The 27573-nt window shown below is 35.5% G+C and overlaps 2 protein-coding genes and 1 non-coding gene across 3 annotated transcripts; 2 read left to right on the top strand and 1 right to left on the bottom strand.

The window, feature by feature from the left end:
- Positions 1-3603: 3603 nt before the first annotated feature.
- LOC145569762 (small nucleolar RNA R71) lies at positions 3604-3710 on the top strand. The gene has a single exon (XR_014096295.1). It is a non-coding gene; the product is annotated as a small nucleolar RNA R71 (small nucleolar RNA).
- Positions 3711-8661: 4951 nt separating this feature from the next.
- Positions 8662-21059, top strand: LOC145568005 (asparagine--tRNA ligase, chloroplastic/mitochondrial-like). The gene is made up of 15 exons (XM_081627450.1): positions 8662-9088; positions 9178-9246; positions 9748-9858; positions 11178-11282; positions 12024-12161; positions 12775-12855; positions 13351-13428; positions 13529-13597; positions 13682-13756; positions 13858-13941; positions 14323-14409; positions 17065-17160; positions 17246-17320; positions 19816-19942; positions 20715-21059. Exons 1-15 carry the CDS (start codon positions 8714-8716, stop codon positions 20828-20830), a joined length of 1686 nt encoding a protein of 561 aa, XP_081483576.1. The 5' UTR covers positions 8662-8713; the 3' UTR covers positions 20831-21059.
- On the bottom strand, positions 20962-23743 carry LOC145568007 (putative glucuronosyltransferase PGSIP8). Its single transcript, XM_081627451.1, has 5 exons — positions 23445-23743; positions 22630-22885; positions 22300-22501; positions 21982-22129; positions 20962-21851 (listed from the first exon to the last, which is right to left on the bottom strand). The coding sequence occupies exons 1-5, from the start codon at positions 23741-23743 to the stop codon at positions 21308-21310; spliced, it is 1449 nt and encodes a 482-aa protein (XP_081483577.1). The 3' UTR covers positions 20962-21307.
- Between the last annotated feature and the right edge of the window lie 3830 nt (positions 23744-27573).

Here is a 27573-nt window from a genome sequence, read left to right as displayed (position 1 = left end):
TTCTGTTGGTAGGACAAGTCAGGAGGTAGAGTACCACCCACTAAATAATTAGCAAAGTCCGCATACCAAGGGTGATGCTCTACTACTGCATACAGGTTGTCATCAGGGAATGAATCATCTATAGGAAGAGAATCCTTACCCTTATCATACCTGATTCGTGACAAGTGGTCTGCCACTACGTTCTCTGCTCCCTTTTTATCCTTTATCTCAATATTGAAATCTTGGAGCAAAAGAACTCATCGGAGTAGCCTTGGCTTGGATTCCGCCTTAGCTATTAGGTATTTCAAAGCTGCATGGTCAGTAAAAACAATGACTTTAGAACCAACAAGATATGATCTAAATTTTTCTAAAGCATATATAACAGCAAGAAACTCCTTTTCCGTGGTGGCATAATTGACTTGGGCCTCATCCAAAGTTTTGCTTGCATAATAAATAGCATGCAAAACCTTGTCCTTCCTTTGTCCAAGCACGGCTCCTAGAGCGAAGTCACTTGCATCACACATGATTTCGAATGGAAGATTCCAATCGGGTGCACATATGATGGGTGCCGATATCAAAGCCTGCTTAATCCTATCAAAAGCCTCAAGACACTCGTCAGTAAAAACAAAAGGGGCATCCTTAAGCAAAAGCTGAGTTAGTGGTTTAGCAATTTTAGAAAAATCTTTGATAAAACGGCGATAAAACCCCGCATGACCCAAGAAACTCCTAACTCCCTTAACATTAACTGGGGGAGGTAATTGCTCAATCACTGAAATCTTAGCTTTGTCTACCTGGATGCCCTTATCAGATACAATGTGACCAAGGACTACTCCCTCTGTCACCATAAAGTGACACTTCTCCCAATTTAAAACCAAGTTGCATTCTTCACATCTTTTCAAGATTTTAGCAAGGTTAATTAAGCGTGCATCAAATGAAGAACCATAAACACTAAAATCATCCATAAAGACTTCCATGATAGACTCTATGAACTCAGAAAATATGCTCATCATGCAACGTTGAAAAGTAGCAGGTGCATTACATAAACCAAAAGGCATTCTACGATATGCAAAAGTGCCATAAGGGCATGTAAATGTAGTCTTTTCCTGATCGTCAGGGTGGATCGGGATTTGGAAAAATCCCGAATACCCTTCCAAATAGCAAAAGAACTTATGATTCGCTAACCTCTCAAGCATTTGATCAATAAAGGGGAGAGGGAAGTGGTCCTTTTTAGTGGCGATATTTAATCTACGATAATCAATACACATACGCCACCCTGTAACTGTTCTAGTGGGAATTAATTCATTTTTATCATTTTTTATAACAGTCATCCCACCCTTCTTAGGAACCACCTGAACAGGACTTACCCATTTAGAGTCAGAAATAGGATAGATAATACCTGCATCAAGTAATTTCATAACCTCTTTCTTGACTACCTCTTGCATATTGGGATTCAACCTCCTCTGGGGTTGAATGCAGGGCTTGTAGTTGTCCTCTAAGTGTATCCTGTGCATACAAAAATCTGGGCTTATACCCTTGAGATCATCAATACTGTACGCTATTGCCCTTTTGTGGGTTCTGAGAACCTCTAGAAGTTGGGAAGTTTGTGGGTCATCAAGTGCAGTACTAATCATCACAGGGTACAATTCCTGCTCATCAAGAAAAACATATTTTAAATGAGAAGGGAGAGGTTTTAGTTCAGGTTTCTTCACCTCTGCAGGTTTTGATTCCTGAACCAAATTTACTACTTCCACACAATCATTAGCATCAAATTCCTTGGTGGCAAGAGCTCTTTCTATGTCATCCACCTCCTTGCTCCATATGCTCATGTCACCTGCAGACAAATTTCCACAAAGAATTTCCTCCAAGGAGTCCCTTGCAAGAACCTGTGGTAAGCTTTCCTCACAAATATCATCCATTACATCAAGCACATCAATTAAATAACAATTTTCTTCAAGCATAGGACCTTTTAAAACTTTCCCTAAGTTAAAAGTGATATTATCATCGCCAACAGAAAGGGTTAGTTTACCATTTTTGACATCAATAATGGCTCCTGCAGTATGGAGAAAAGGCCTACCTAATATAATGGGAATTTGCGTATCCTCAGCCATGTCCAAAACAACAAAATCAACAGGGATAAAAAATTTACCAACTCTAACAAGTACATCCTCTAAAATACCTAAGGGGTATTTAACAGAATGATCTGCCATTTGCAAAGTTATATTAGTAACTTTTAAATCACCCATATTCAATTTAGAACATACAGACGATGGCATCACACTAACAGAAGCACCTAGATCACATAATGCTTTATCAATGAAGACATTTCCAATATGACAAGGGATAGAAAAACTACCGGGATCCTTTAATTTAGGAGGGGATTTATTTTGTAAAAGTGCACTACATTCCTCAGTGAATGCTACAGTTTCTACTTCATTAAAGGCCCATTTCCTAGTCAAAATATCTTTCATGAATTTAGCATATGCAGGAACCTGAGTAATAAGTTCTGTGAAAGGAACTGTTACCTGCAAATTTTTTACTACCTCCAAAAACTTACCAAACTGCTTATCCAACTTAGTCTTCAAGTGACGGTTGGGGAATGGTAGCTTGATAACTGGTGGTGCTTCCCTACTCTTCTCCTGGGGTGCATCCTTCCCTGAGGTTGTACCCTGCAATGAATCATCAGAAATATTAGTATTAACAATTTTACCCTGGAGCCCTGCAGGGGCATTTGGTACAACGGAATCAGGATTAGCAATATTAATTAAATCAGGTTCATCCTCTTTGGGCATTTGGGGCCCATCGTAGTGTGAACCACTCCTTAGGGTAATTGCATTCGCATGTTCCGTAGGTTGAATTCCCTGCGCTGGTAGGGCTCCCTGCTGGCGAGATTGAAGGGTAGAGGACAATTGGGCAATTTGGGTGTCCATGACTTTATTATGGGCTATAATAGAGTCAATTTGTTGGTCTCTACTCTCCATATGCTTTTGCATACTGGTCAGCATTGCTCTAATTTCTGACAAAGCAGGGTCAGAAGATGTAGTAGGGGTTTGTGCTGGGGCTTTTTGGTTAGCATGAGGGTGGTAATATTTTTGCTGTGGAGGGGGTGCTTGTTGTGGTTGTTGTGGAGGTGGAGGATTTTGAACATTGGTGCTACAGTAAGATAGGTAGGGATGGTTCCGGTAGCCAGGATTGTAGGTGTTGGAGTATGGGTTATTTTGCTTGTAAGTTTGGAAAGCATTAATTTGCTCCATTGAACTCCTGCAATCTTGTTCATAATGACCTACACTTCCACAATTTTCACATAAAGCATCGTTAGCATTGTTAGTAACAGCAGAAACATTAGCAACAGAATTAGGAATAGTAGTACTAAGATTATCTAATTTCTGGCAAATTGATGTAAGCTGGGCTTGCATAAGGGTTACTGAATCAACATGGTGCTTGCCCTTATTTGCATAACCTCTAGTATTCCCATATTGGGAATTGTGTATTGCCATATCTTCGATAACCTGACCTGCATCATCAACATTAAGATTCATAAATCTACCGCTAGCTGCGGAGTCTAAAATTGTCCTTGATGCATTCCCTAATCCATTGTAGAAAGCTTGAATTAACTGCCACTTTGCCAAGTTATGGTGGGGACACTCCCTCTGCAGATCCTTGAATCTTTCCCAAGCCTCATATAATGCTTCATCTGGCTCCTGGGCAAAGTTTTGAATGGCGCTTCTCAGTAAAGCTGTTTTCTCTGCAGGGTAATATTTATTATAAAAATTCAAAGCAAGTGTCTCCCAGTTAGTAATACCAAGTGCAACTCTATTCAAACCATTAAACCACAATTTAGCTTTTCCACATAAAGAAAAGGGAAAAAGAATCTCCCTGATTTGGTCCTGCGTTACCCCATTCTGCCTAATAGTGTTGCAGTATTGACAGAAATCTGCAATGTGAAGATTAGGATCTTCACCCTTAGCTCCACTGAACTGCTTTCTTTCTATCATCGTTATAAATTGGGGCTTTATCTCAAACTGGACTCCCTCGAGATCAGGTGTAGGAGAAAGATGTGGAAAATCCGTCAGGGACGGCTGCGAATAATCACTGAGCTTGCGAGGTGGAGGTGGTGGTGGTGTACCCATCTCTAGTTCTGAATCAGATGACTGCTCCGAATCACTAGAATTAGGTAATGGATTTCTAGGAATATCGTTACTCCCAGAACCTGCCAGAATCTGCCTATAAAAATTCTTCTGTCTATGAAAAGAGCGCTCGAACTCAGGATCGAATGGAATGTAACCTGATCTGGAACACCTGGGCATAAACAAAGAACTAAAAAGACAGATATTAGAACTACCTCAAAGAACTAATGTCCTTTGAGGCAAAAAGAAAATAATCTAGACTACAAAAACAATTAGAAATAAAAATAAAACCGTTTCCCCGGCAACGGCGCCAAATTTTGGCAGGGTAAAGTCGTATCCCCTAATCAAAAGTAATACCTAAGTCCTCTAACTAAAGTAGATAGGGAAGTAGATTCACAGGGAAACTGGTCTTTCTACTCCTAATTAATTAATATAATCTAAATTATTAAGGTAACCAATTTATTGTGTTTAATATGAAATTATACTACGGAGATTAAGTTTAGAGAAAAAGTCGATAATAAGAAGGCCTAGGATCATAGGTTCACCAATAATTAATATTCCGGGATAAAACATAACAATCAATTAATTAACATTGCACGGATAACATGATTAACAGGCTCTCGCAATTTATTAACCAACATAGATCTAACTGGCTCTCGCAATTTACTAGATCTAAGTTCCTATTGAAAATAGCCTTTAACATTAAATTAACATCTGCTCGATTCATCAATTCAATATTGCTAAACATTCACAATCAAATTACATCTGCTCGATTCATAATCCAATTGCAAAGAATTAAAACAATTCAATAAGAAATTATCATGAAATATCAATAATCAACAATAACAAATTATCCCTTCATATTAATTATGGATCCCCATAAACCCTAGAATTAAACTACTCGGACATAATTAAATCTAAAGCAAGCAAAGTAATAAAACAAGTCATAAGGAATTGAAAGGAAGAAATTACTGAAATTAATTGAAATAGAAACCGTACCAAAGACGGCGGAATTACAAAGTAGTCAAGAACAAGAGTAAGGTAGAGAGAAAAGTCTAGAGAGAGAAAATATTAAGTAGAGAGAGAAAGTAAAAGGAAAGAGTGAGCAATAAATTACAATCCTAAAACGTACTTAAACGAAAATAATTAACGATCCTAATTAGAAACTAAGTGCCTCAACAACTCAGCTCCCCAGAAACACGCGCCCGATCGGGCTAAGGGCCGCCCGATCGGGCGCGCCTTTTGCTCGATGCCCTTTGCTGCGCACCTCGCCCGATCGTGCTAGGCCTCGCACGATCGGGCGCGCCTAGCACTCGAGGCTTGGTGCTGCGTTGCCTTGCCCGATCGGGCCCTTGTGGCTCCTCGAGGCTTTGGACTTCCGATTGGGCTCGACTCCTCGGCCCAATCCGGATCTCCTCTTCGGGTCTTGAGTACTCGGTCCAAACCTCGGTATTTCAGATACCGAGCCCTTAATCACCGGCTCGATGGATCTAGCCGGCCTTGGGCTTCAACGACGGTCGTGCTCCTCCAATGCTCGTAGTTGCTTCATAAAATCCCGGGAAAATGCTCCAAAGGTGCAATTCCCTACAAAACTCAACCAAAACCACGAAAACACTAGAAAACACATATTAGTAACAAAAGTGGCTCTAAAGAGCCAAAAACACTACTAATTATGACCAAGGGACGGGGGTAAAATACTATATAAAATGGACATATCAACTGGCATTTCCAAATTGCTAATTTGTTGTTAGGGGTGGCGCGGGTCGTGGCTGCGGCTGTATTCCGGCAGGAGATGCGGTCTGGCCTGGTGTTTAGGGGAGAGGTGGTGGCTAGACGATGGTGCCCTGCTAGCTGCGTGGCTGTTTAGGTTTAAGCAGATCTGGCCTAGTGTAAATGGACTTGGTTTGTGCGGTTGTTGTTGTTGGGTAGGCCGTATGTGGTGGTGCATTGGGGGAACATGGGAGATTGCTTGCGTGAGTATATCAGCTATTAAAAATGATGAAGTAAAAATGAGTGGTGAGTGGTGAGTGGTGAGTGGTGAAAAGAAAACTAATGAGGAGTGTCGGTTGTTAAGAAGACTCATGAAGTTCCGGCATATAAGCCATTAAAATGAATATATTAGTCAAATGGTGTTTGATATCAGTCAACATTAGGGACATGTCAGACATTAATAAAAAAACGTATCAGTCAACAAAAGGAACATATCAGCCAACAAAAGATACACATAAGCCAACAAGAGCAACATATCGTCCAACAAAAGATGCATATCAGCCAACAAATGGCATATCAGCTAACAAAAGCAACATATCATCCAACAAATATACATATAAGCCAACAAGATCGAGCAACATATCATCCAACAAATATACATATAAGTCAACAAATAAAGTATATCAGCCAACAAATGGAGCATATCAGCCAACAAAAGGATGGAATCAGCACACAAAAGCAATAGGTAAGCCAACAAAATAAACATATAAGCCAACAAAATGAAATATATAAGCCAACAATTATAATATACATATTAGCTAACAAAATAAATATATCAGCCAACTAAAGAAACATATAAACCAAATGATGTCTGATATCAACCAACAAAAAGGATAAAAAAATTATATCAGCTAACCAAAAAAAATGTATTAGCCAACACAAAAATTATATCAGCCAACAAATAAAACATATTAGCCAACACATGAAACATATCAGCTAACAAGTAAAACATATCAGCCAAGTCATCCGCACGAAAATTTGTGTGCGGGCATCCACACACAATAGCTTCTCAATTTTAATATAAACCTTTAAAGTGCCCGTAAAAAAAAACCTTTAAACCAGCGAGCCATTGTGTAATAAGATAGAAAATAATTAAACATTAATGAATTCGTGCCATCTTTAATAATAAGTTAATTAATTATTTAGAAACAACCAACAAAATGAATCCGTGCCATCTTTAATAATAAGTTAATTACTTATTTAAAAACAACCAACAAAAGAAAGTGTGTCCATTATTTAGGAAAAACAAATTCAAGTTACTCAATTTGAGTAACAATCCATATTACTCAAGGGACATGCTGGTCATTTCACAAGCTAAGGTGGGGGTAAATTAGTTAGGCTTGGGTTAAAGTAAAGAAGATGGAGTTAAGGTGATGAAAAAACGATGAGAAGGAGAAACCGAGATCTTCATTATTCAACAGTGGAGGTTGAATTTTCCTCTAAAAAAAAAACAATGGAGGTTGAACAATTTTTCAATGATGGAGGGAACACTCACAAACAATAACAAATGCCTACCATTTAAGGTTAACCATGCCCTTAATTTATATTTTTTTTAGGGTTTTTATAAAATTCAGCGTCGAAGCCACCGGAAGTGGCGTGTTGGGGTCGGAGTTTGTTGTGGTGTTAGTAGTGTTGAGGACGATCTATGTTTGTGGTGTTGGACGAATAACACCATTGTTATAGTCTTGCAGACAAGTGAAGAAGCTAAAAGAAGAGATAGATGAAGAAGGAAGGACTGCTATACACGAATTTCAAGACTAATATTAACAAGATTGCCATTTGAGTGACAATCAATAACATAATACTAAATCAAACACCATGAATGACACATGTTATTTCCTGGTGTTGTATTTTCCCTCCAAAATGTTTTTTTTTTCTTTTAATTTTATTTTTTGTCAAATCTTCTTAAACAATCTTTGACTATACCAACAAAGATATTTTTTCAATATTTAGTTAACATATATATTCCATATTTTTAATTTCATATCTTTTATACCTATTATATAAGGTAATTCATTAATATTGCCCAAACCATGTGTCGATCAAAGTTTGTCAATTAATTAAGTTGGTAAAGGGGAGAATGTTGTATTAGTAACCTAGATGCCTTTGTTCTAACTTCTAAGGTATAAACTTTGGTAAAAAATCATGTTATTTTATGCATATTGTAAATGTTATGGTTGTCTCTAATTTTTTTTTTTTTTTTTTTTTTTTTTTTTTTGTAAATTATTATAGAGCTAACTAAGGGCCTGTTCACATTTACTGAACTGAGTTGATTGGAGCTGAACTGAACAGAGCTGAAATGAATATTTTATGAGAAAAAGAAATTAGGAGCTGAACTGATTGGAGATGAACCAAACCGAACTGAACTGAAGCTGAAGTGAACAGGCCCTAAAGGCTGTAATGAGAGTGAGGAATAACTCAAGTGGTTAGAGCTTCCCTCCCGGTTACAGGAGATCCTGAGATCAATTCTCATCCCGCCCTTGTGGCTCTCTAAACACCAAAAAAAAAAAAACAAAAAAAAAAAGCCTAAAGGTTGTAATTAAGAACCGGTATAAAACAAAGTAATTTTGTTTATATTAAAAGAAATTATAACTCTCTCTTTTATGTAAATTATTGTATAACTTTTCAAACATTGTAATAATTCATAATAAAATTTTGTTAAATCATATATTGCACGGAATCTAATCTAATATTTGATTATTTGTTTCCCTCATTTAGAAACAGAGGGAGTACACAACAGAAGTCTAGAAGAAGGACAAAGCTACAAAAAGCATAGACCGGGCAAAAGCCTTCCTAGCTCTTTATCATCAATCAAATCAAAAACAAACGAAAAAGAGAGAATGGCCGTTGCCTTCTCTCCCCGCCTAAGACCACACATTGCCTTTCGTATCTTCGCTCAGTCTCTCCTTCCTACGACCACAACCCTTAGTAACTCAATTCTTCCGAAACCTCGCTTATGCTTCTCCTCCGCGCATCATTCTTCTCCTCTGCCTCGTCGGACATGCTACTGCACTCTCATCTCCTCTGCCGGCGAAGACATTAAGCCGCCGGAAAATGTCGATTCCGGTAGTAAAGTCGGACTGTTTCGTAAGAGGTTGAAAATTGCTGATATTAAGGACGGTCCTGACCAGGGTTTGGATCGTTTAGGCCATACTTTGCTCGTTCGAGGCTGGGTTCGCACCATTCGGATGCAGAGCAGCGTCACTTTTATTGAGGTTTTTTTTTTTTTTTTTTTTTTTTTTTTTAAAGAAATGTTTCTAATTCTCTATTGTTGGAATTCACTGATTTATATATATTATGGTAGGTGAATGATGGGTCGTGTCTCTCAAATATGCAATGTGTGGTGAGTTCAGATGCTGAAGGTTATGATCAGGTACTCCGTCCAAATTTAATTGTCACATTGATAGTACTGTAACAACTAAAGCGAATGTTGCTTATTAATATTTCTAGTAAATGAAAAATTTATTGAATGTTGCCATTGGACATCTAGCTAGTTGAATTATCGAATGTTGATGTAGATGAAAAACTTTAATTGAAAACTTGTTTATTCGAGTTGAAGCGCCCCAAGCTTGGCGGCATGATCAAATTGTGGTTCTTAAAGGGTCAATTGGTGAAAAATACCCTGTATTGATAGTGTACACGTTCCTTGTTAGGAAACTGTGATACAGTTTGAATCCTCAAATGTTTAACAGTTGTGAAGAAATGAAACTTCTTTAATTACCTATTGTCTTTGCTCCTCCACCACAGACTTATTTTTGATGTGGCAACATAATTTGGACTACCAAAATGTATCAATGTGACAAACACTCGCATCATATCTTCCAGTCATCCATTCACTATTTAACCTTTTTTTTTTTTTTCTTGTTTTTAACAGGTAGAAGCTGGTTGCATCTCCACAGGAGCATCAATCTTGATCCATGGCACCATAGTTGGAAGCCCAGGATCGAAACAGAAAGTTGAGTTAAAAGTTAACAAGATTGTGCTGGTATATCATCTTCCTTGGTTGTTGATATATGTTTTACTGTGCAAACTGTTAGGAACTAAATCATGAAAGGGAAAGAAGGAGTGCTGATTAATTGTGATTACCACACATTAACTACAATGCAGACTATTAGCAATAGACAAGGCATGAAGGAGACAAGAACATATTTTATCATGGGAAACCCGGGAAAAAAATCCACCAATACACTATAGAGTAATAATTTGATGAAGAATGACGGAGGCTTTAAGCTTCAATACACCATTGAAGCGCCCTCCTCAATAAAGCTTCTCTCACACTTAAACCCTAAGTGTTTGGGCTATTACAATTGAGGCTCTTTTTTTTTTTTTTTTTTTTTTTTTTTTTTTTTTTTTTAAATTCAAAGCTTTTTACATCTATTCCTTCTTACCATATACAATGGATAACATGATTATATATAGTGCAAGACATAAAAAAATCATATGGACAAGAAGGCTCCACAGTCCACACCGCTTGATAAAACATAAATCACTAAATAGGGGCATGAAGGTTTGGTTGTACTATTTACCCATATCACTTGTTTCCATATTCTTCTTCAAGTTTGGGTGAACTGCCATCCATCTTTGGGTGAACAGCTCTTCTACCACCATGATTTAGCCCTGAACCATTCTCCACACTGTTCCAAACCCAACACTATTATTGCATGGATGCAACTTAGTTCCTTTTTCTTCCTTGCTTCAATTATTATTTATAGGTGTCATTCAAATCTAATTTATACATGCAAGAAGCTTATATCGTATAAGTATTCTAAGAGTTATTGAGAACAAATGGAAGTAATAGTTCTTGTATCCTAAAGAAATTACACATTTACAGTAGCTGGGGTTCATAAATCTTTGGACTTTTTTCTCCTTTCACATATTCAGTAGATATTCATTTGAAATGGAAAAGGAATGTTCCTTTATCTTATGTAACAAATTGTTTTAAATAGCCTGCTTTCTGTAGACACATGAGAAAAAAGGAAAATTCTTTTACTACACATCCACCAAGTCTTGATGTGAATGCGGATGGCATTTCCCTTGAAGCGTGCTTTTCCTAACTATAGATAATGAATCTCAACCTCCTGGTGCTCGTCACGTATTATGGTCATGGTATCAAATTGGAATATGTGTTTATAATTTCTAAAGTAAACCATGAATATCCCATTAATTATCATGAAAAGGATGTCAACTTGCAGTAAAAATGTTTTAGTTCATTCATCTTTTCTTGCATCTCTTCTATTGAGCTATGTGTAAAATGGTGCTGAAATACTACTTTTGTGTTTTTTCTTCTCTCTTTTACCGTTTCAGATTGGTGAAAGCGATTCTTCGTTTCCTATACAAAAGAAAAGGGTTAGCAGAGAGTTTTTGAGGACTAAAGCTCATCTTCGCCCTAGAACCAATACTTTTGGTGCGGTATGATCTCATCTTAGTGTTTTTACTAATATACTCATAAAGTCCATCTTTTGGTAAACTAAATGATGTTTGACTTCAAGTACAAAGAAGAGAAATATCTTTTTCTTTCATGAATTTTGTTAGTTTAATTGCTTATATTTTAGTTGTAGATTTTTTTTCGTATTAGAATTGTCATCTTCGTTATGTGATGCTATCATCTTTGATCGTTTTGGCATATATGTTATTCCATCATGGTTATATATTGTTTTTTTTATTGATTATTATGTGGTTTATGTCTCTCAAATCCATTAGATCATTATATATATACTTCCTCCGTTATATTTTAATTGCAATGTTGGGAGTTTCACGTTTGCCTGTGCACATCTTATATCATGAGTATCTTTAATTTTATCTTAGTAAATATATATAAGAAGGTAATATTTTGGGAGTATATATATTGAAATGAATCTAACAAGATCTAACATGACTACATACATTCTCACGTATAAAACACAAAAGATGAATGAAAGGATTGTGTGTGAATAGTGTAAAAATTCAAACGTTACGAATAGTAAAAATCAGGGGAAGTACATATATAATCTTGCTTTTATGTAAAATGTCATCTGCTTATAAATATCAGTTGCTTATTCAGATGCGTGTTTCTCTCTTCATCTGGAATTATAGTTTCTTAATGTATTTGCATGTGATAAAAATGTACCACATTAAGTATCTCAGGTTTATTGTCATTGCAAGCTGGTATAGGTTGCAAGGGTGAGGAATGCTTTAGCCTATGCTACACACAAATTCTTTCAAGAGAATGGGTTTGTCTGGATCTCAAATCCCATTATCACTGCTTCAGATTGTGAAGGTGCTGGTGAACAATTTTGTGTGACTACTTTGGTAAGTGGTTGGCAGAGAATTTCTATTTTATTTTCAATCCGCCGGTGGAGTTTTGGGCTTTACCTTTTTTATGTGGCTAAAGAATTGTGGGCGAGTGCCTTGTATATTATTCCCTCAGTCCCTAGCCCTAGTAGTTTGCCCCATGTTCTATTTTGGGTCGTCTGTTAAAAGTTGCCCTATTTCCTTATATAGTAACATATCACACCATTTATTCCATTTGCATACACTCATAGAAGTTAGAAAGACAAAGATACCCTCACCCACTTTCAAAAGTTTGGTCCAAGCCTTAATAAAACACATTTTCCCTCCACAGAGTATAAATTATTTCCTCTGAAGTTTATTTGTTTTTCCATGGAAATTTGTAGTAGGTTTTGTGCTAAAAAAAGCCTTAGTATCCGGAAGTGAATAATTGCTTGTAAATTTGTGTGCTGCACCTTGAAATTGCATTAATAGAAGTTGTTTATTTAAAAATTCAGCTTTGACTCTATTTTCGGAAAATACAATGTAATGCAAGTTGTAGTCCAAATAAGGTTTCTTTGACATTAATACATACGTTCTATTTAGCATTTGTCTTGTTCATTTCAACTCCTATAATATTTTTGTTAATCAACAGATTCCAACCTCCCTGGAAGCTATGGATTCTTCTGCAGGTAAAATCCCAAAAACAGATGAGGGTTTGATTGATTGGTCACAGGTGAGTCCGATTGCTTTAAAATGGTATGAGAAAATCAGCTAATTTTCCTTTTTTTCTTGGATAAAAAAGACTTTGAATCATGAGACATCTATATGCTTTTACCTTTTGAGGTCTAAAGATGGACTAGTCATCAAGCTCATCAAATATTGGTAAAGGATACATTTGTGATTATCTATTTATATAATCTTGGTTCATGCAGCCGACCCATCATATTGGGATTAAGGATTTGGTTGTTTGTTATATGTATTTTTTTTTTAATTAATATAATTGGCCTTTATTTCACTGTTGCACATGTAAGGCCAGTGGGTTGGTTATATTCTGATTAGATAGATATAGGATGCCTATATCAGTAGTGAGAGTCTTGCATTGGAAGAATGTCACCTATAAGAGTTGCTGCCTCTTTCAAATTCTATGTCATTTCCTACCAGCCGATGATATAGCATGTCAAAAGTTATTAATTTGATGATATGAAACTTAATTTATATCCCCTGTCAGGATTTTTTTGGGAAGCCGGCATTTTTGACTGTCTCAGGCCAACTTAATGCTGAAACTTATGCTACTGCTCTTTCTGATGTAAGCTTGTCTTCTTTTGATTACCTACTGGGTTTGTTGTTGTATCTTTATTCTGATTATCTATGCTTTCCCTTTTGATTTATTGATGTCTTTCTGCCAGGTATATACATTTGGCCCAACATTTCGAGCTGAGAATTCAAATACCTCTAGACATTTAGCCGAATTTTGGGTATACCTTTTTGCTGCTGATTACCTATTTGCTGCTGTTGCGATCACATTTTCAGTTCTGATGTTTGTTTTACTGGTTTTATAGATGATTGAACCAGAACTTGCATTTGCTGATCTCAATGATGACATGGCTTGTGCCACTGCTTACCTCCAGTATGTAGTATGTTATCTCACACTTCTATTGTTATGTTTGATACGTTTATCTGGTATGCTTATAATATTACCTTGCGCTTCTGATACGGTTGGTTTTTTTTCTTGTAGGTGAGACACATTCTTGAAAATTGCAAGGAAGATATGGATTTTTTTAATACGTGGGTTGAGAAAGACATCATTAATCGATTGAATGTATGGTTTCTTATTGAAACAATAAATTCTGTTTATCATTGCGCTTTCTTCCATTTTAATTTCTCAATTTAAACAAACTTTTCTTATTCAATTTTCTGTCTATTTAAGTAACAATCGATTCGATGCACAATCACTTGTAATTTTTATAATACAAATGCAATATAGAGTGTAACTTGCCAGTTATCAATACCAATGCATTACTCTCTTCAATGGCCTGATCTGTTGGCATAGCCTTAAATTTAAAAACGGAGTAACTCTTGAGCTTATTATTTAGTTTATTTGGGTGCCTTTCTTGGTCAGACCAACCCAACCGGTGATTTCTGTTTGATGCCTTGATGTATGTTCTGTTTTAGAATTTATAATTCTTTGTCTCATCTGCAGGATGTGGCTGTGAAAGATTTTGAGCAGCTTACTTATACTGATGCTGTTAATATTCTTCTAAAAGCAAATAAGAAATTTGAATTCCCGGTATGCTTTGTTGCTTTTGTTTTAATTATGTATTGATACTGGAGTTTAAGTATGTTGAAATTGTAGTACTACCTATGCTTAGACTTTTTTTCAAGTATAATTTCATTCTCTATTTACTGTTCAGTAAGGTTTTTTATGCCCTTCTTTCCCCAGTAAAACCTTCCAATGTTATCGTTTATTGAAATTGCTGCAACTGAACATTAATGGGTAACTAGCTCTACATGTGTCTTAAACTTTTAATCTTTTAGTCTTTATAGTAAATGTTGAGGAAATGAACATTTACGGGATGTCTAGCAATTGTTGGTTGTTTGGTACTTTGGTGGATCAGGTGATCAAGTTCCAGCTATTTTATAGATATATAGTTGCTAATTACCACTACTATACCTGATTTCGTGGTTTTCCTCTTTGAGGCATCTTGTGTCCATCTGTTTTGTACATAAATATAACTAGCTTTTAACTCGTTCTACGCACGGGTTATGCTTAAGTTATTAATTTTAGGAAAAATTGACAAGAATATTATGACCTTTGCTCGGTCCGCCGCAAATAAAACCACATTTTGATAATCCCCCAATAAAACGACCTTTGACACTGATCTTCCTAAAATAAGATAAAAAAACCGGTAACCTGTTTAATAGGTTGAGGAAGGACACGTGTCACATTATAATTAGTTGAATTTTTAATTTCAATTTTAACATATTTCTTTTTTAAAAAAAATACTCCCTCCGTCCCCTTTTGATAGTCCTTTATGGACAAATTTTAGTCCCAAAATATTCACCCCATTTGCTTTTTCTAACAACCATTAATATTAATTTTTTACCAAAATTCCCTCCAATTTGCAACAATATTTGTGCAAATTTAACTTTCCTATGTAAATTTTGTTTTCCCTTGTAATTTTATTACTTTCTCTCTCTACTTTTTTGCATACCCAATGTCAATTTACTTTTCTAATGTACTTTAACAATTCTTATTTGTGTTTATTAATTCCCCTGAAAAATGCCCATAAGGGACTATCAAAAGGGGACGGAGGGAGTAATCAATTTATATAAAATTAAATTAAAATCAATTTTCAGAAATTTGATTTTAATTATAAAAAAAATCACCATCACCTCCGCCCCTTCACTGTTCAACAGTTCATGCCATGGAAGCTCTTCACTAACCCCCTTGCCATGGAAGCTCTTCACTGACTAGTGACCACTACACCAAACCCAAACCCCTTCTACCCCACCACCAACACCATCTTTAAAACCTCCCTTTCGGCAAGGCGTCACCAACAACTCGCCATTTATCATATGCCGTCGCAGCGTCATTATCCCCATCTAGTCCTCTACTGCCCGCCACCCAAACCCTTGCCAGACCGCCCAACCCTCCCATCTCCAACCCAACCCTCGTAATTCTATAAAACCCTCCCCCTCTCCACCCCTTTTTAATGGGTTTCAATTACAATGGCCGGTGGGTAAGGTTTTGGGCTAGTGGTGGTGGGATGGGGTTTCGAGTTGGTGGGTGCAAAGTGGGTAGTTGGAAGAAGGGTTTTGGGCAGGGTGGTTGGTGAAGGAATTTCAGGAAGGTGGTGGGTAGGCGCAGGTGACGGAGTGGGAGGTGGCTGTTGGGGGGTTTTTGTTTTTTATTTTATAATTAAAATCAATTTATTCATATTCATAATAAAATTATAAAAAGAAAAAAAACTTACCAATTACAAAGTGACACGTGTCATGCTAACCCATTAAACAGGTTACCAACCGGTTTCGTCCTATTTTTGGAAGATCAAAGTCAAAGGTCGTTTTATCGGGGGATTATTATTTAGAAGAGGAGAAAAAAAGGGGTCAAAGAATTGAATTATGAATGTGAATAAATTGAATTGAAAGATGGAAGGAGAAGAGGAGAAGGTTTAGGAAATTTAATTTGTTATTGAATTAAGATAGAGATTACAAAATATAAAAGTTATTGAGAAATAAAGGGGGAGATGAAGAGAATTTTCTTTGAAAACATAAGGAGAGAGAATGAATAAAGAAAAGTGAAAAAGAATATGAGGATATGTGTCAACTTTGGTTTGTGTTTTTATATACTGGAGAGAGAATGAATAAAGAAAAGTGAAAAAAAATGAGGACATGTGTTAACTTTGGTTTGTTTTTAAAATACCAAGTATATACATGTTACTATTCACTTAAGGCTATCTTTTGAACGCTGTCCTTTTTAGTGTGCTTAGATACGATTGATTAGACTAAAAGGGAGGGGATGGTCTTTGTGAATCAGATCTTTCCTTGGATAAGGAGATTTGGAAAGAAAATGGAAGCACACTCTTTCCTTTCCTTCCTCGTGTCCCTCCATATATGCGAATCAAACACACTGTTACTACACTGCAGTGCTCGGAAGAGACTATATCCTTTTCTTATTATCTTTATGCATATATGATCACTGTAGATTCTCTTGTTTAAATTGAGTGGTGTTTTAGTTGCTTCACACTTTGGAATTAAGGCTTTGATATTGTAATGCTTCTCAATTTATTAGTATTATTGGTATATTTGGACTCGATAGGTTGAGTAATGATTATTTTGAGTTCTTTAATCGAGTGACAATGAGTTAACGATGCTTCACCCATGAAATAGTAATTGTTGCTTCTCACTTTATTGATATTGTTGTATGTCGTTGATTCAACAGGTTAAGTGGGGTTATGATCTGCAGAGTGAGCACGAGCGATATATTACGGAAGTGGCATTTGGTGGTTGTCCTGTAATCATTAGAGACTATCCCAAGGCATGTTATGATCTGCAGAGTGAGCACGAGGGATATATTTTAGTTTTTATGAAGCTAAGAGGCAATTTTATTATGAATCTTCCAGGAAATCAAGGCATTCTACATGAGGCAAAACGATGATGGGAAGACCGTAGCTGCAATGGATTTGCTGGTTCCAAGGGTAAGTTCTTGATGCATCTTCTCTGATTATTTATGTACTTTTACACTATCTATTTCCATACCCACCCCCACCCCCCCTTTTGGAATACATGCCACTTTCTCTTGCTTCTCACTTGCTTTTAAATAAATGAACAACACTCTTTCCTCATTGCTACCAATTTTTTAATTGAGTTAATTGAGTCTTTCTACTTCCACTGATTCTATTCTTGCTTAGCATCCCATTTCATTTCTAAAGTTGTACTCCCTCCGTATTTAATTAATTGCTCCACTTTTCTTTTGCGGCCGTTTTTAAATAATTGTTCCTTGGAAAGTTTTAACTATATTTTATTATTTTCCTCTCCACTAGTGGTCCCCTCATATGATATTTATAGTTTTTAATTCTCCCTCCTCCCTTCTTATAACCACTTTTGCTTTTTCAGAATTTTTATTCTTCAACCAACCCCAAGTCGATCATAAAAATATTACTCCCTCCGTTTCAAAATGATCCTCTTGCTTTCCATTTTGTGTATTTCAAAATGATCTTCCCACTTTCTATTTTAATTCCTCATTTATCCTAATTATTAACCCATATTACCCTAGTTTAATGGTCCCAATCCAAAAAAAATGGTCCCAATGTACTTAATTTAAAAATAATAAGTGGTCCCAATGTACTTTATTCCAATAAAGGATGATCCTATTGTATTTAAATGGTCCAAATGTACTTTATTTCAAGATTTTTCCCTTACCTTATACACGAAAGATTCCAAGTGAGAAGATGATTTTGAAATAGAGGGAATACTTTCTACCATTCTTCCTAAAACTCCGTGTCCAGAGAAGTGGAACAATTAATTAAGTACAGAAGGAGTAATCACGAATTATTAGGTTTGGTAATTCATGGTGTTTAGGACTGTAGGAGGTCATTGATTAATCCATGAGTAGATTGGAAGTATCATTGAACTTTTTGCATTCTTCTGATCTACCAAGTTTTAAATCAATTTTTTGAGATTGATCAACTTTTGATTCCTCATTCTTGTAAGGGAACTTATGGTTTGTAGATTGGTTAAACCCATACTTAATATTTGTTTAAGAAAATTTTAATTTCTAAATACTTACCTTAAACTCGAAAGTGCAAGGTTTAGAAGCTCAAGTGGGATCTCATACCACAACTTTACACTAGTTATCAAATATAAAGAAAAAATCATTTCTAAACAACAATCGAACACAGGGTATTAAGATTCAAGTTTCTAACTCTATATCACCTTGGTTTCATTCATGATGCCAAACCCATACCACTCCGTGAACCAAATGCTCCCTTAACAATTATCAGTTTATTCCCCAATCTAAAGTTTAAAATGTTTTGGTTTATGGAGGGCAAGAGAGGGTTTATTAATGAAATACAAGGCAAGTTCAAATCTATATAGGTGAGGTTCAAAGGGTCACCCTTATGTTGGTAAGTGATAACCACCTGGGAAAGTCGAGTGCGATAAACCTGCTACTTGTTTCCTATATGATCAGAGTTGGTTATTTACGTGTCATTCTTTTCCATTTCATACAGAATAATTTGAACAATACCTTTTTAGGCATGGCTACACCTAGGGGTGAAAGTTCGGTATTTGGTTTGAATTTTGACCAAAACCGAAACCAAACCGAACTAACTCAGTTTTGAAATTTTCAAACCTAAACCAAACCGAATTAGATCTGAAACCGAACCAATCCAAACCGAAATTTGAAAATCTAATTCGGTTTGGTTTGGTTCGTTTTTCGGTTTTTAACCATATTACTTTCACCCCTAGCTGCACCGATAATTTTAAATTTTAATTTGAAATATTTTTTATTTTTTGGGCCCACTATTTCATTTAACATCTATGAGTATTCTGTAATAACAACAATAATATTTCACCATCTTCCATCACATTTACTTTTTTATTTTATTTATATAATATAAAAATTAGATATGATAACCCCAACTTATCTAATAGAATATATCGGAGGATGAGGAATAAAAGGGATCGTATATTTCCTTTAGGCACGTAACATAGTCGTTTTACTAATAGCTTATTAGCGACCCTTTACAAAGCAACATGATAGCATGATATAATTATTGGGACACAAAGAAGAGACGATTAATGAATTTTCTCAAACGAAGCATGCAAAATTTCATATTGCTCTCTCGATCGGGCACAACGTCTCCACATAATGGAGAAAGGCAAAGCTTAAATCAATCGACATTCCCTTACATTGTTTCCAATTGTGTAAACTGCTTTGCATTAACACCAAGTATAATCATTGTACTAAACTTTAACTCATATATGTACCTATAAGCACATTTATCTATAGATGTTCCAACGTTATCTCCTAAAATGCTGTGCACTTTCTACCTTCTTGTTTTACAAATTTTTAAGATGTCAAATAAACCTGTGGTTGAGAATTGGCTCAAGTATACTCACTGTGATCTTTCTCTTCTGTAATGTGTATGATCTATTTTTCTTGACATATTGTTGCCTCTGTATATGTCAGGTAGGTGAGCTTATTGGTGGCAGTCAAAGAGAGGAACGTTTGGAATGTCTTGAAACCCGTTTAGATGAATTAAAGCTTAAAAGGGAAAGCTATTGGTGGTATCTTGACTTGCGTCGTTATGGATCAGGTTAGATTCTTGCCATCTGTTTTCTTGCTGTACAGATTTTCAAAATTTTGTAACTGCTCATATTCTTAGGGCTGCTCTTATTTTCTGGCATATATATTCTTTTGACGGATTGCAAGGATCTTCAACGACCAAAAGCATGCCCATTTAAAGCATATTTGCTTTATTAACATTGAAATTATTTTATTAGGGCAACACATCTCTTCTGTTTTTATTTATTTATTTTTTTTTAAAAAAAAAAGATTTTAATTGAAGCTATGGAGTGCTCATTATCTGAAAATCTGAACCTTATAGGCTAGTTCAAGTCCATGTGAATGTTTATGTGAAATGACAAGCTTTGTTGCTCAATTGATGTCCCAACATTGAGATGCTGGGCATCAATAGCATTTCCAAATTACACAATTTACCTTTCACCTTAGGCTCCGTTTCTTTTGATGGAAAACAATTTATAATGGAAAACATAATTGGTAAAACAGGATAATGGAAGTACAAGGGAGGGGAAGGATAGAGGAGAGAAGGTAGAGACATGAAGCGTAAAGAGGAAAATGTAGCATACCATCTTTATAGAAGGAAAATGAGGAAATGAAACGGAGCCTCAGTGTCTCCAACATTTTCACCACCTTAAATGAGTATGTTGATAAGGTGTCAAAAGTCAGGAGGGATTGGGACAAATTACATAGGACCTGAATCAGTAGACAGAAATTTGGAGTTCAGCTGTCATTTGCTTCAGTTTATTTGGATCCCAATCTTTAATGCCTTTTTTTGTGCTTGGCAGTCCCGCATGCGGGTTTTGGACTAGGTTTTGAGAGGCTGGTTCAATTTGCAACTGGAATTGATAATATCAGAGATGCAATACCATTCCCTCGGACACCAGGCTCTGCTGAATTTTGATTCAACTTGCGCATCTCATTTTTGGGTTTCCAGTGTTTAACCATTTACATGTAAAACTTTTTTCATTTACATTTATTTTAAATAAAGTGCATCTTTTATATAAACAATACTTTCAGGGAGCTATGGAGTATGTCACTGATAATTTAGCATAAGAATAAACATATACACTATTATAAATTGCAAAATAATTATTGAGTTCACTATTTAAAGACATGCTATCAATATTCAATGTATTCTGTACAATATATGAACATACGAAGTACAATTTTTCCAACACACTACAAATTTTTTTTTTTTTTCAACTAATTGAATTTGTGTTAGAGCTCATCCACTGCAGACTGCTGCTTTCCCATTCCACAACATTGTATTATGATTGACAACAGACATTTTTTTCATTTCTGGGGTGAAATTCCAGCAATTTATGACCTTTGATGATAATCTCGACGACACTTGGTTAATTGGTTCAATATCAATTAATTAGTAGAGCTTGTTAAACCCAGGAGGTGGTGGAGACTCATTCAATCTGCTGGGCAAGAATGCTTCCCTTTCTAGAGAAACTTGAAGAGTCGCCAGAACTCTAGTGAAAGAAACCCACAAAAGAGGAGAAGCGCAGAAGGCATAGGCAAATACAGAAAGTGCCCTCACAACCCCATCCTTGTACCAAGGGCATGCCATGACTAGAAGTACCCCAAATATGCCAGTACATGGGGTCAGCACAGCTAGTGTTGGCAAGAGGAAGGCATTGATCGCTATTGAGCAAAGAGAGAAAGACCCTAACAAATAAAGGCTCCACCCTACCATAGGATGAATGGTGTAAGGGATTAATAAAAAGGGAACAATATAGGCCGCAAGAATGGATGCCAAGGCCAGGAATTTTAAACTTGCATGATACACCGTTACACTCTTGTCAAAACGGCGATAGCAAAGTTTAGAGAAGTTCGGCCGAGCTAAACGAGTGAGGGCTATGATTCCCAAGTAAAGAATCACCTCGAGTATCACCATGGGCATCTCTGCACCATACCTAGAAAAAGAATCGTTAAGCTTTAATTATTTGTTTTGTGTCATGACCAGTAAAATATGCGTCACTCTAATAAATAGTGTCTCATCAATTGAAATAAAGACGACATGAACAAAGAGTTACGAAAGCTTACCCTAGAGAGTTGCGACGTTGTTCATGCCATGAGAAACCAAGAGGAAGAACAGGCCATGACCACCAATACCACGGCTTCATCCAAACTGCTCCAGGGAAGGTTATGACACTATTTGGTCCACAAGGTACATTCCAGCGGAGTTTCAGGTCTGGAACACAGTAGGATTATAAATTCATGTACATTTAGACATAATTTTAATTCTGAACTAAGAAGAGTTTGCTTTCAGTTTTAACTGTTTGCTTTCAGTTTTAGTCATTAAAATGATATTTTGAAATAAAGCTAGATTAATGCATGGAACTAAACTAAATCATAACTTACAATAATAAGAAGCATCCATTTGATATCCCAAAGGAAGCCTATACTGGCCTTGGAGTTTGGTTCGATTTGGCGGTGGATGAAACATGGGCATATCAAGCAAGTTGGAGTAGTAACTACCCAGAAATCCTTGATCTGCTCCGTCTGGGTTTGGCCTTCGAATTTCGACTTCATGAAGCATGTCTTTGAAAATTTCTGCTGATGGCTGCATTTGTTGTCAAATTTCCAGGGCCACAAAACAACAAACAAACATAATTAATAAAAAAAAAAACTTTTATCACCCCGTACTCAATAGCCTTTGCTTGGCGCGATTAATATTTTGAACATACATACCTGTAAGACAAAGAGGCCTGTGTGGAAAATGCAGGGGTTGATGAAGACAGCACAAAATTGACCACATTGAAACAATTCATCGGTGTTTTGAAGGAAAAGATTGTCGGCGTCAAGCATGATCACCCTTTCATAGTTGACTAGGTTCCAAGCGTAGAGCTTGTTCATAGTTAACTTGAATCTGTCGTTAGGATTGTCAGCCCTGTAAGGGTTATATATGTTCTCCACTCTAACTACCTTCAGTCCATCTTCTACTTCCCTGCCAACGATAATTATATACATTTCTCGTTAGCTCTTTTGCTTATTATAGTATTGAGTACTTAGTACTATGTACTGAACAGACATACGAAGTATTCACTCATGATTCTATCGTAAAACGCAGGTTCATAAATACACAAATTATGCAAAAATATATATTAGTGATATTTATTACTCCGTATGAAGTACATGTACATATACCGATTTAAATTATATATACGAAGTATATTAGTAGCATTTTTTTTTTTTTTTTTTTTTTTTGATGGAACGGAGTATATGTACATATACTTGCTGAAACCAATACCATTTAAAAAAAAAAAAAAAAAAAAAACATTGACGACAAGACACAACCCATGGTTTTTGGAACTAATTAATGTCTAATGGTAATTATTTTCTGGGTAGTTATGTTTTCTCTCTGATCATCCATTTCGCGAATTCACCATTGTTCCCCCTATATCCGAAAAAGCTTGAAATCCATCATTGAAATTGCAGGAATTCCAAAGAATGGAAATTGCAGGAATAACAAGCAGCAATAAAAGAAGGTTGAATGAAAAGCTTACATGGCGCGCACCCAACGAAGGGGAACGTCAACGGAGGCAATGACAACTCGATCAGCTTGAACCTGATGTTGAAGGAGAGATCTCATCATCACACGTGTTGCAACATAGAACTCATAGTCCCTCGGTGTTCCCATGTACATCATCGTTCCATATGCGTTCTTGTATTTATTATTATTGCTCTTGTCTTCTCCATCTCCCTTATTATTTCTCCTCCCTTCCGTCACCGCCGCCGCCGCTGACGCCCTCAATAATATACTTATTATCATCACCACCCCTATCTCCGCCGTCCGCCGCCACATCATTTGATTGATTTCTCCGATTCTGTTTATGTATAATGTTGACCGATAGATAATTTAAGGATACCAATATATAGATTAGCTGTCTTTGGTATGTTTTTTATAAACTTTTTTATTTATATTTATATACACATACATACTCAAATGTATAGTCAAGTAGATAGGGAAAAGGAGGATAATTAAATCAACTTGGGAGATTATAGAATTGGGGAGGAAGGAGCTTCGAAAAAGTAATCAAGATTAGAACAAATCAACGCTGACTCACTATGCCCCAAATTACTTGTTATTAGTATTATCAATATTATAATAATTATCAAGGATGATGACTGCTGTATTTTGTAAAATATACATTACTCCTATCCTAGCTAGTACACCATTCGTGAACATTCTGATTTCTCTTTTCTGTTTTCGCGTTGGATTTGCGTTTGATTCCATCAACGGCTCTTTTTTTTGTGGGTGCTCCGTAAAATTAAATATAGAGTTTTCAAATTTTTACTATACAAATCTACGTAAAATTAAATTAACTTAGATAAAATAAAACATATATCTAAAAGTTAAAAAATATTTTTCAAGGAAAACTTATGCTAAATTTATTATTATAATAATAATAATAATTTAAGATTTTTGTGAATACAAAAGGAAAAAAATGTACTTCGTCTTAGATTGTAACTACTGAATCGAAAGGTAAGATAAGAAAATTTTAGTTTTTTACTCTATGGGGTTAGTCAAATTCTCTTACATAATTATGTGGAGCAATATTCATTTATTTTTCAATTAATAAAATGAATTTACAAAAAAAAATACAAATAACTTAAAATACTACTCCGTGTATAAATTACGTTCCTTTATTTTTGTATCGACCCTTAGTAAATGAATCTTTTATTACCAATTGAATTAAATTTGTTTTCTTCGTACGGAATTAGTAATTTAATTTATAAAACCGTGCATCGTACGGGCACTATGCTAGTACACTCTATAATGCTCCGTATACACTAATTAGTAATTACCCTTCTATTGAGTGTTGACCGCATATATAATACAAAAACTTTTGCATGCCCCCGATTTACAATAATTTTATTGTACTTTTGTGAAAAGTGACCTTTTTTTCTTACAAAAGTGATCTTTTTTTTTTTTTTTTTTTTTTTTTTACAAAAGTGACCCATATTTTCATAAAAGTGACCCTTTTTTTCACAAAAGTGACCCTTTTTTTCACAAAAGTAATTAAGCTACATATACAAAACAGAGTATCAAAATCAACAAAAAATAAACACAAAATTAACAATAATCATGAAAAAACAGTACAATCACTCAAACAAATCAAAATAATAAAGATTGACATCACATAACAACAAAAAAATAAAAAAATAAGAAAAATTACTCAAGAGTTCTAACATTGCCATTGATATAGTGAACTTTATCAATCTCGTAAGTCGTAACCCCAAATCAACCTAGAAAAGTGAAAAAAACAAAACCTAGTTATTGTAGTATCTATCATTTCTCACAATTGATATAGAATTAAAGGGAAAAACAATTGAATTGATTTTGATTTATATAGATTGATGTATATTGGGAATCGATTGGGAGGAGAGAGAAAGTGGGAAGAATTATGAAATTTTCATTAAAATTTGAGAAAAAGAAGATTGAAGAGTTGGATTAATATTTCAGAGTTAGTGCAAAGGTAGTGATTTTTTTTAGAAGAGGAAGATGGTCGATGTCGTCAAGTCTCAATTTTTCTGTTGGCTGCCATATACTTGAAGAGGAAGATGGATCTTGATTCTTGAAAGAGGAAGGAAAAAGAAGTACAAGTAGTAAGTTTCTCGCCATTCAATAATTTACTGTATACCGGACTTTTTGTAAAGTTTGTGTATATAATAAGGGGTGTTTCTTACCAATTAATTGTTAATGCAGATATGAAGTAGTAATTGAGACCGCACTTGGTAGGAAGGAGCGAAGGATTGTGTGTTAGATCCCCAACAAAGCCACAACAATAATTGGAAGGGAATAGAACCTAATCACCCAAAACTGAGCCCGAATCAAGTTAGTCAAAAGGATGAATCGAATAAAAACACCAAAAAAAAAATTAAAAAAAATTTCTTAATACCATTATATAATTGTAGGGAATATTTCAAGCATTAACCCAGACTTGAACCCCACTGTGATCATACACTTAAGTATAGTGGCGTCCAAAGGGAAGGAAGCTAGAGCAAAAGAGTCGCCAACAAGTTTTAGGAACTTGTAAACCGTTCACAAGGTGAAGATTACACCCCTTAACGATCCATGAGATCATCAACTCCAAAAGGTCTTGAACCAAATAGGGTTCGGGGATGAGGGTACAAATCCAACCTAAAAGAGATTGAACCTGCCCTAATAATAGGCCTCTACTTCATTCTTCTCGTATTCATGTGCGCTTTCTGACTAACATGCAAACAACAGATTAACCATAAACCTGTTTATCTATGTTGGTTGAACTTAATGCACAAAATAAAACTATTATTGGCGATCACTTGAATTATAATCATATTAGCCCTAAACAAGATTATTAATTATCTTATTAAGCGTGATTACAAGTACAAATTCCCTTTAAACATGCATAAAAGGTGTGATCAAGCAATAACAATAATATATATCAAGCAACATGATAATCATAAATCATAATTATAAAAACAATAATTATAACAATAATAATCATGTTAAAGCATAATATTATTAGCAAGATCCTAGGCATGATACTAACAAGATTAATAACAAACCCTAGCATGTCACTAAACAATAAAAATCAAAGCTTTAAACCTAACATGATACTAACATGCTATTAGAAAAGAGTAAAAGACACCCTAAACATGATACTAGAAAGCAATAATAACATCCTAAGCATGATACTAGGAATTAAACAAATTTAAACATGCTTTCTACAAGAATAGAGCAATAAGATTACATACTTTGATGCCTCGTGCCTCTTTCTAATAACAAAATACACGCATTAGTAACTTCAAGGAAAATAAAATCAAACAATCAAATTAAATAATTGAAATAGAGATTAGGGACCAAACCCTCAGAAATTATAACCTTTCACGTATAGGACAAAGGCAACTTCGAACTTGGCTAGGTGTGTCTAGATCTAATTGAATGAGGAATTTTGTGAGAGGGAAGGTTTAGAAAAAGAATAGAGAGAGAAAGATTCTAGCTTTAGAGAGATGATTGTGAATTGATTGTTGATTGTAGATGAATAAAAACGGAGGCTTAGGACCCTATTTATAAGAAAACAGTCCGGAAATAGGTAGAATTTGATAAGGAATAAAACTCCACTCTGTCGCTGCGAAACCGCCCTTGTCGTTTGGCGACAGGGGCTGTCGCGTGGCGAAAAGGCTTGTCGCGTGGCGACAAGCCTGTCGTTTGGCGACAGCCTGGATTCCTACGCGCTTTCAAACACGGAGTCCACTTATCAATCAAAATCGATTTGTAAAGTTCGTATCGAAATCGTATTTTTCATAAAATAATATTTTATTCCAAATAAAACTTATCAAAATATAATTATTAATTCTAATCTTATTAGGACTAAAGAGAACCTTCTAGAGAATTCTAGAAGACTATAATTAATTCTAATAACTTTAGGAATAATAATTAATATTGGGCCATCCCCTAGATCATTGGGCCGCATGTAAAGATCAAACCGGGCCCAGTTTAGTATTTTGGCCACAACTTTCTCATTATTCATCGGAATTGGGCTTATAATATATCGTTGGAAAGCTCTTTGCAAGCCCCATCCAACTACACTATTATTGGACCCTTGTCGTGGACCAAACTAAACTGGATTGGCTGTTTTCATAAAATAG

The sequence above is a fragment of the Chenopodium album genome, chromosome 11, assembly GCF_948465745.1.
Source record: "Chenopodium album chromosome 11, dcCheAlbu1.1, whole genome shotgun sequence".
NCBI lineage: Eukaryota > Viridiplantae > Streptophyta > Magnoliopsida > Caryophyllales > Amaranthaceae > Chenopodium > Chenopodium album.
Note: the sequence above shows the minus strand (reverse complement) of the source record. Positions and strands in the feature narration are given on the sequence as shown.

Coding starts and splice junctions, on each gene's coding strand:
- LOC145568007 (XM_081627451.1), bottom strand. CDS start 23,743: ATGTGGCGGCGGACGGCGGAGATAGGGGTGGTGATGATAATAAGTATA. Junction 22,502..22,629: donor CAGGCCTCTTTGTCTTACAG/GTATGTATGTTC, acceptor CAACAAATGCAG/CCATCAGCAGAAATTTTCAA. Junction 22,130..22,299: donor AATGGATGCTTCTTATTATT/GTAAGTTATGAT, acceptor ACTGTGTTCCAG/ACCTGAAACTCCGCTGGAAT.
- LOC145568005 (XM_081627450.1), top strand. CDS start 8,714: ATGGCCGTTGCCTTCTCTCCCCGCCTAAGACCACACATTGCCTTTCGT. Junction 9,247..9,747: donor ATGCTGAAGGTTATGATCAG/GTACTCCGTCCA, acceptor TGTTTTTAACAG/GTAGAAGCTGGTTGCATCTC. Junction 13,942..14,322: donor ACATCATTAATCGATTGAAT/GTATGGTTTCTT, acceptor TCTCATCTGCAG/GATGTGGCTGTGAAAGATTT.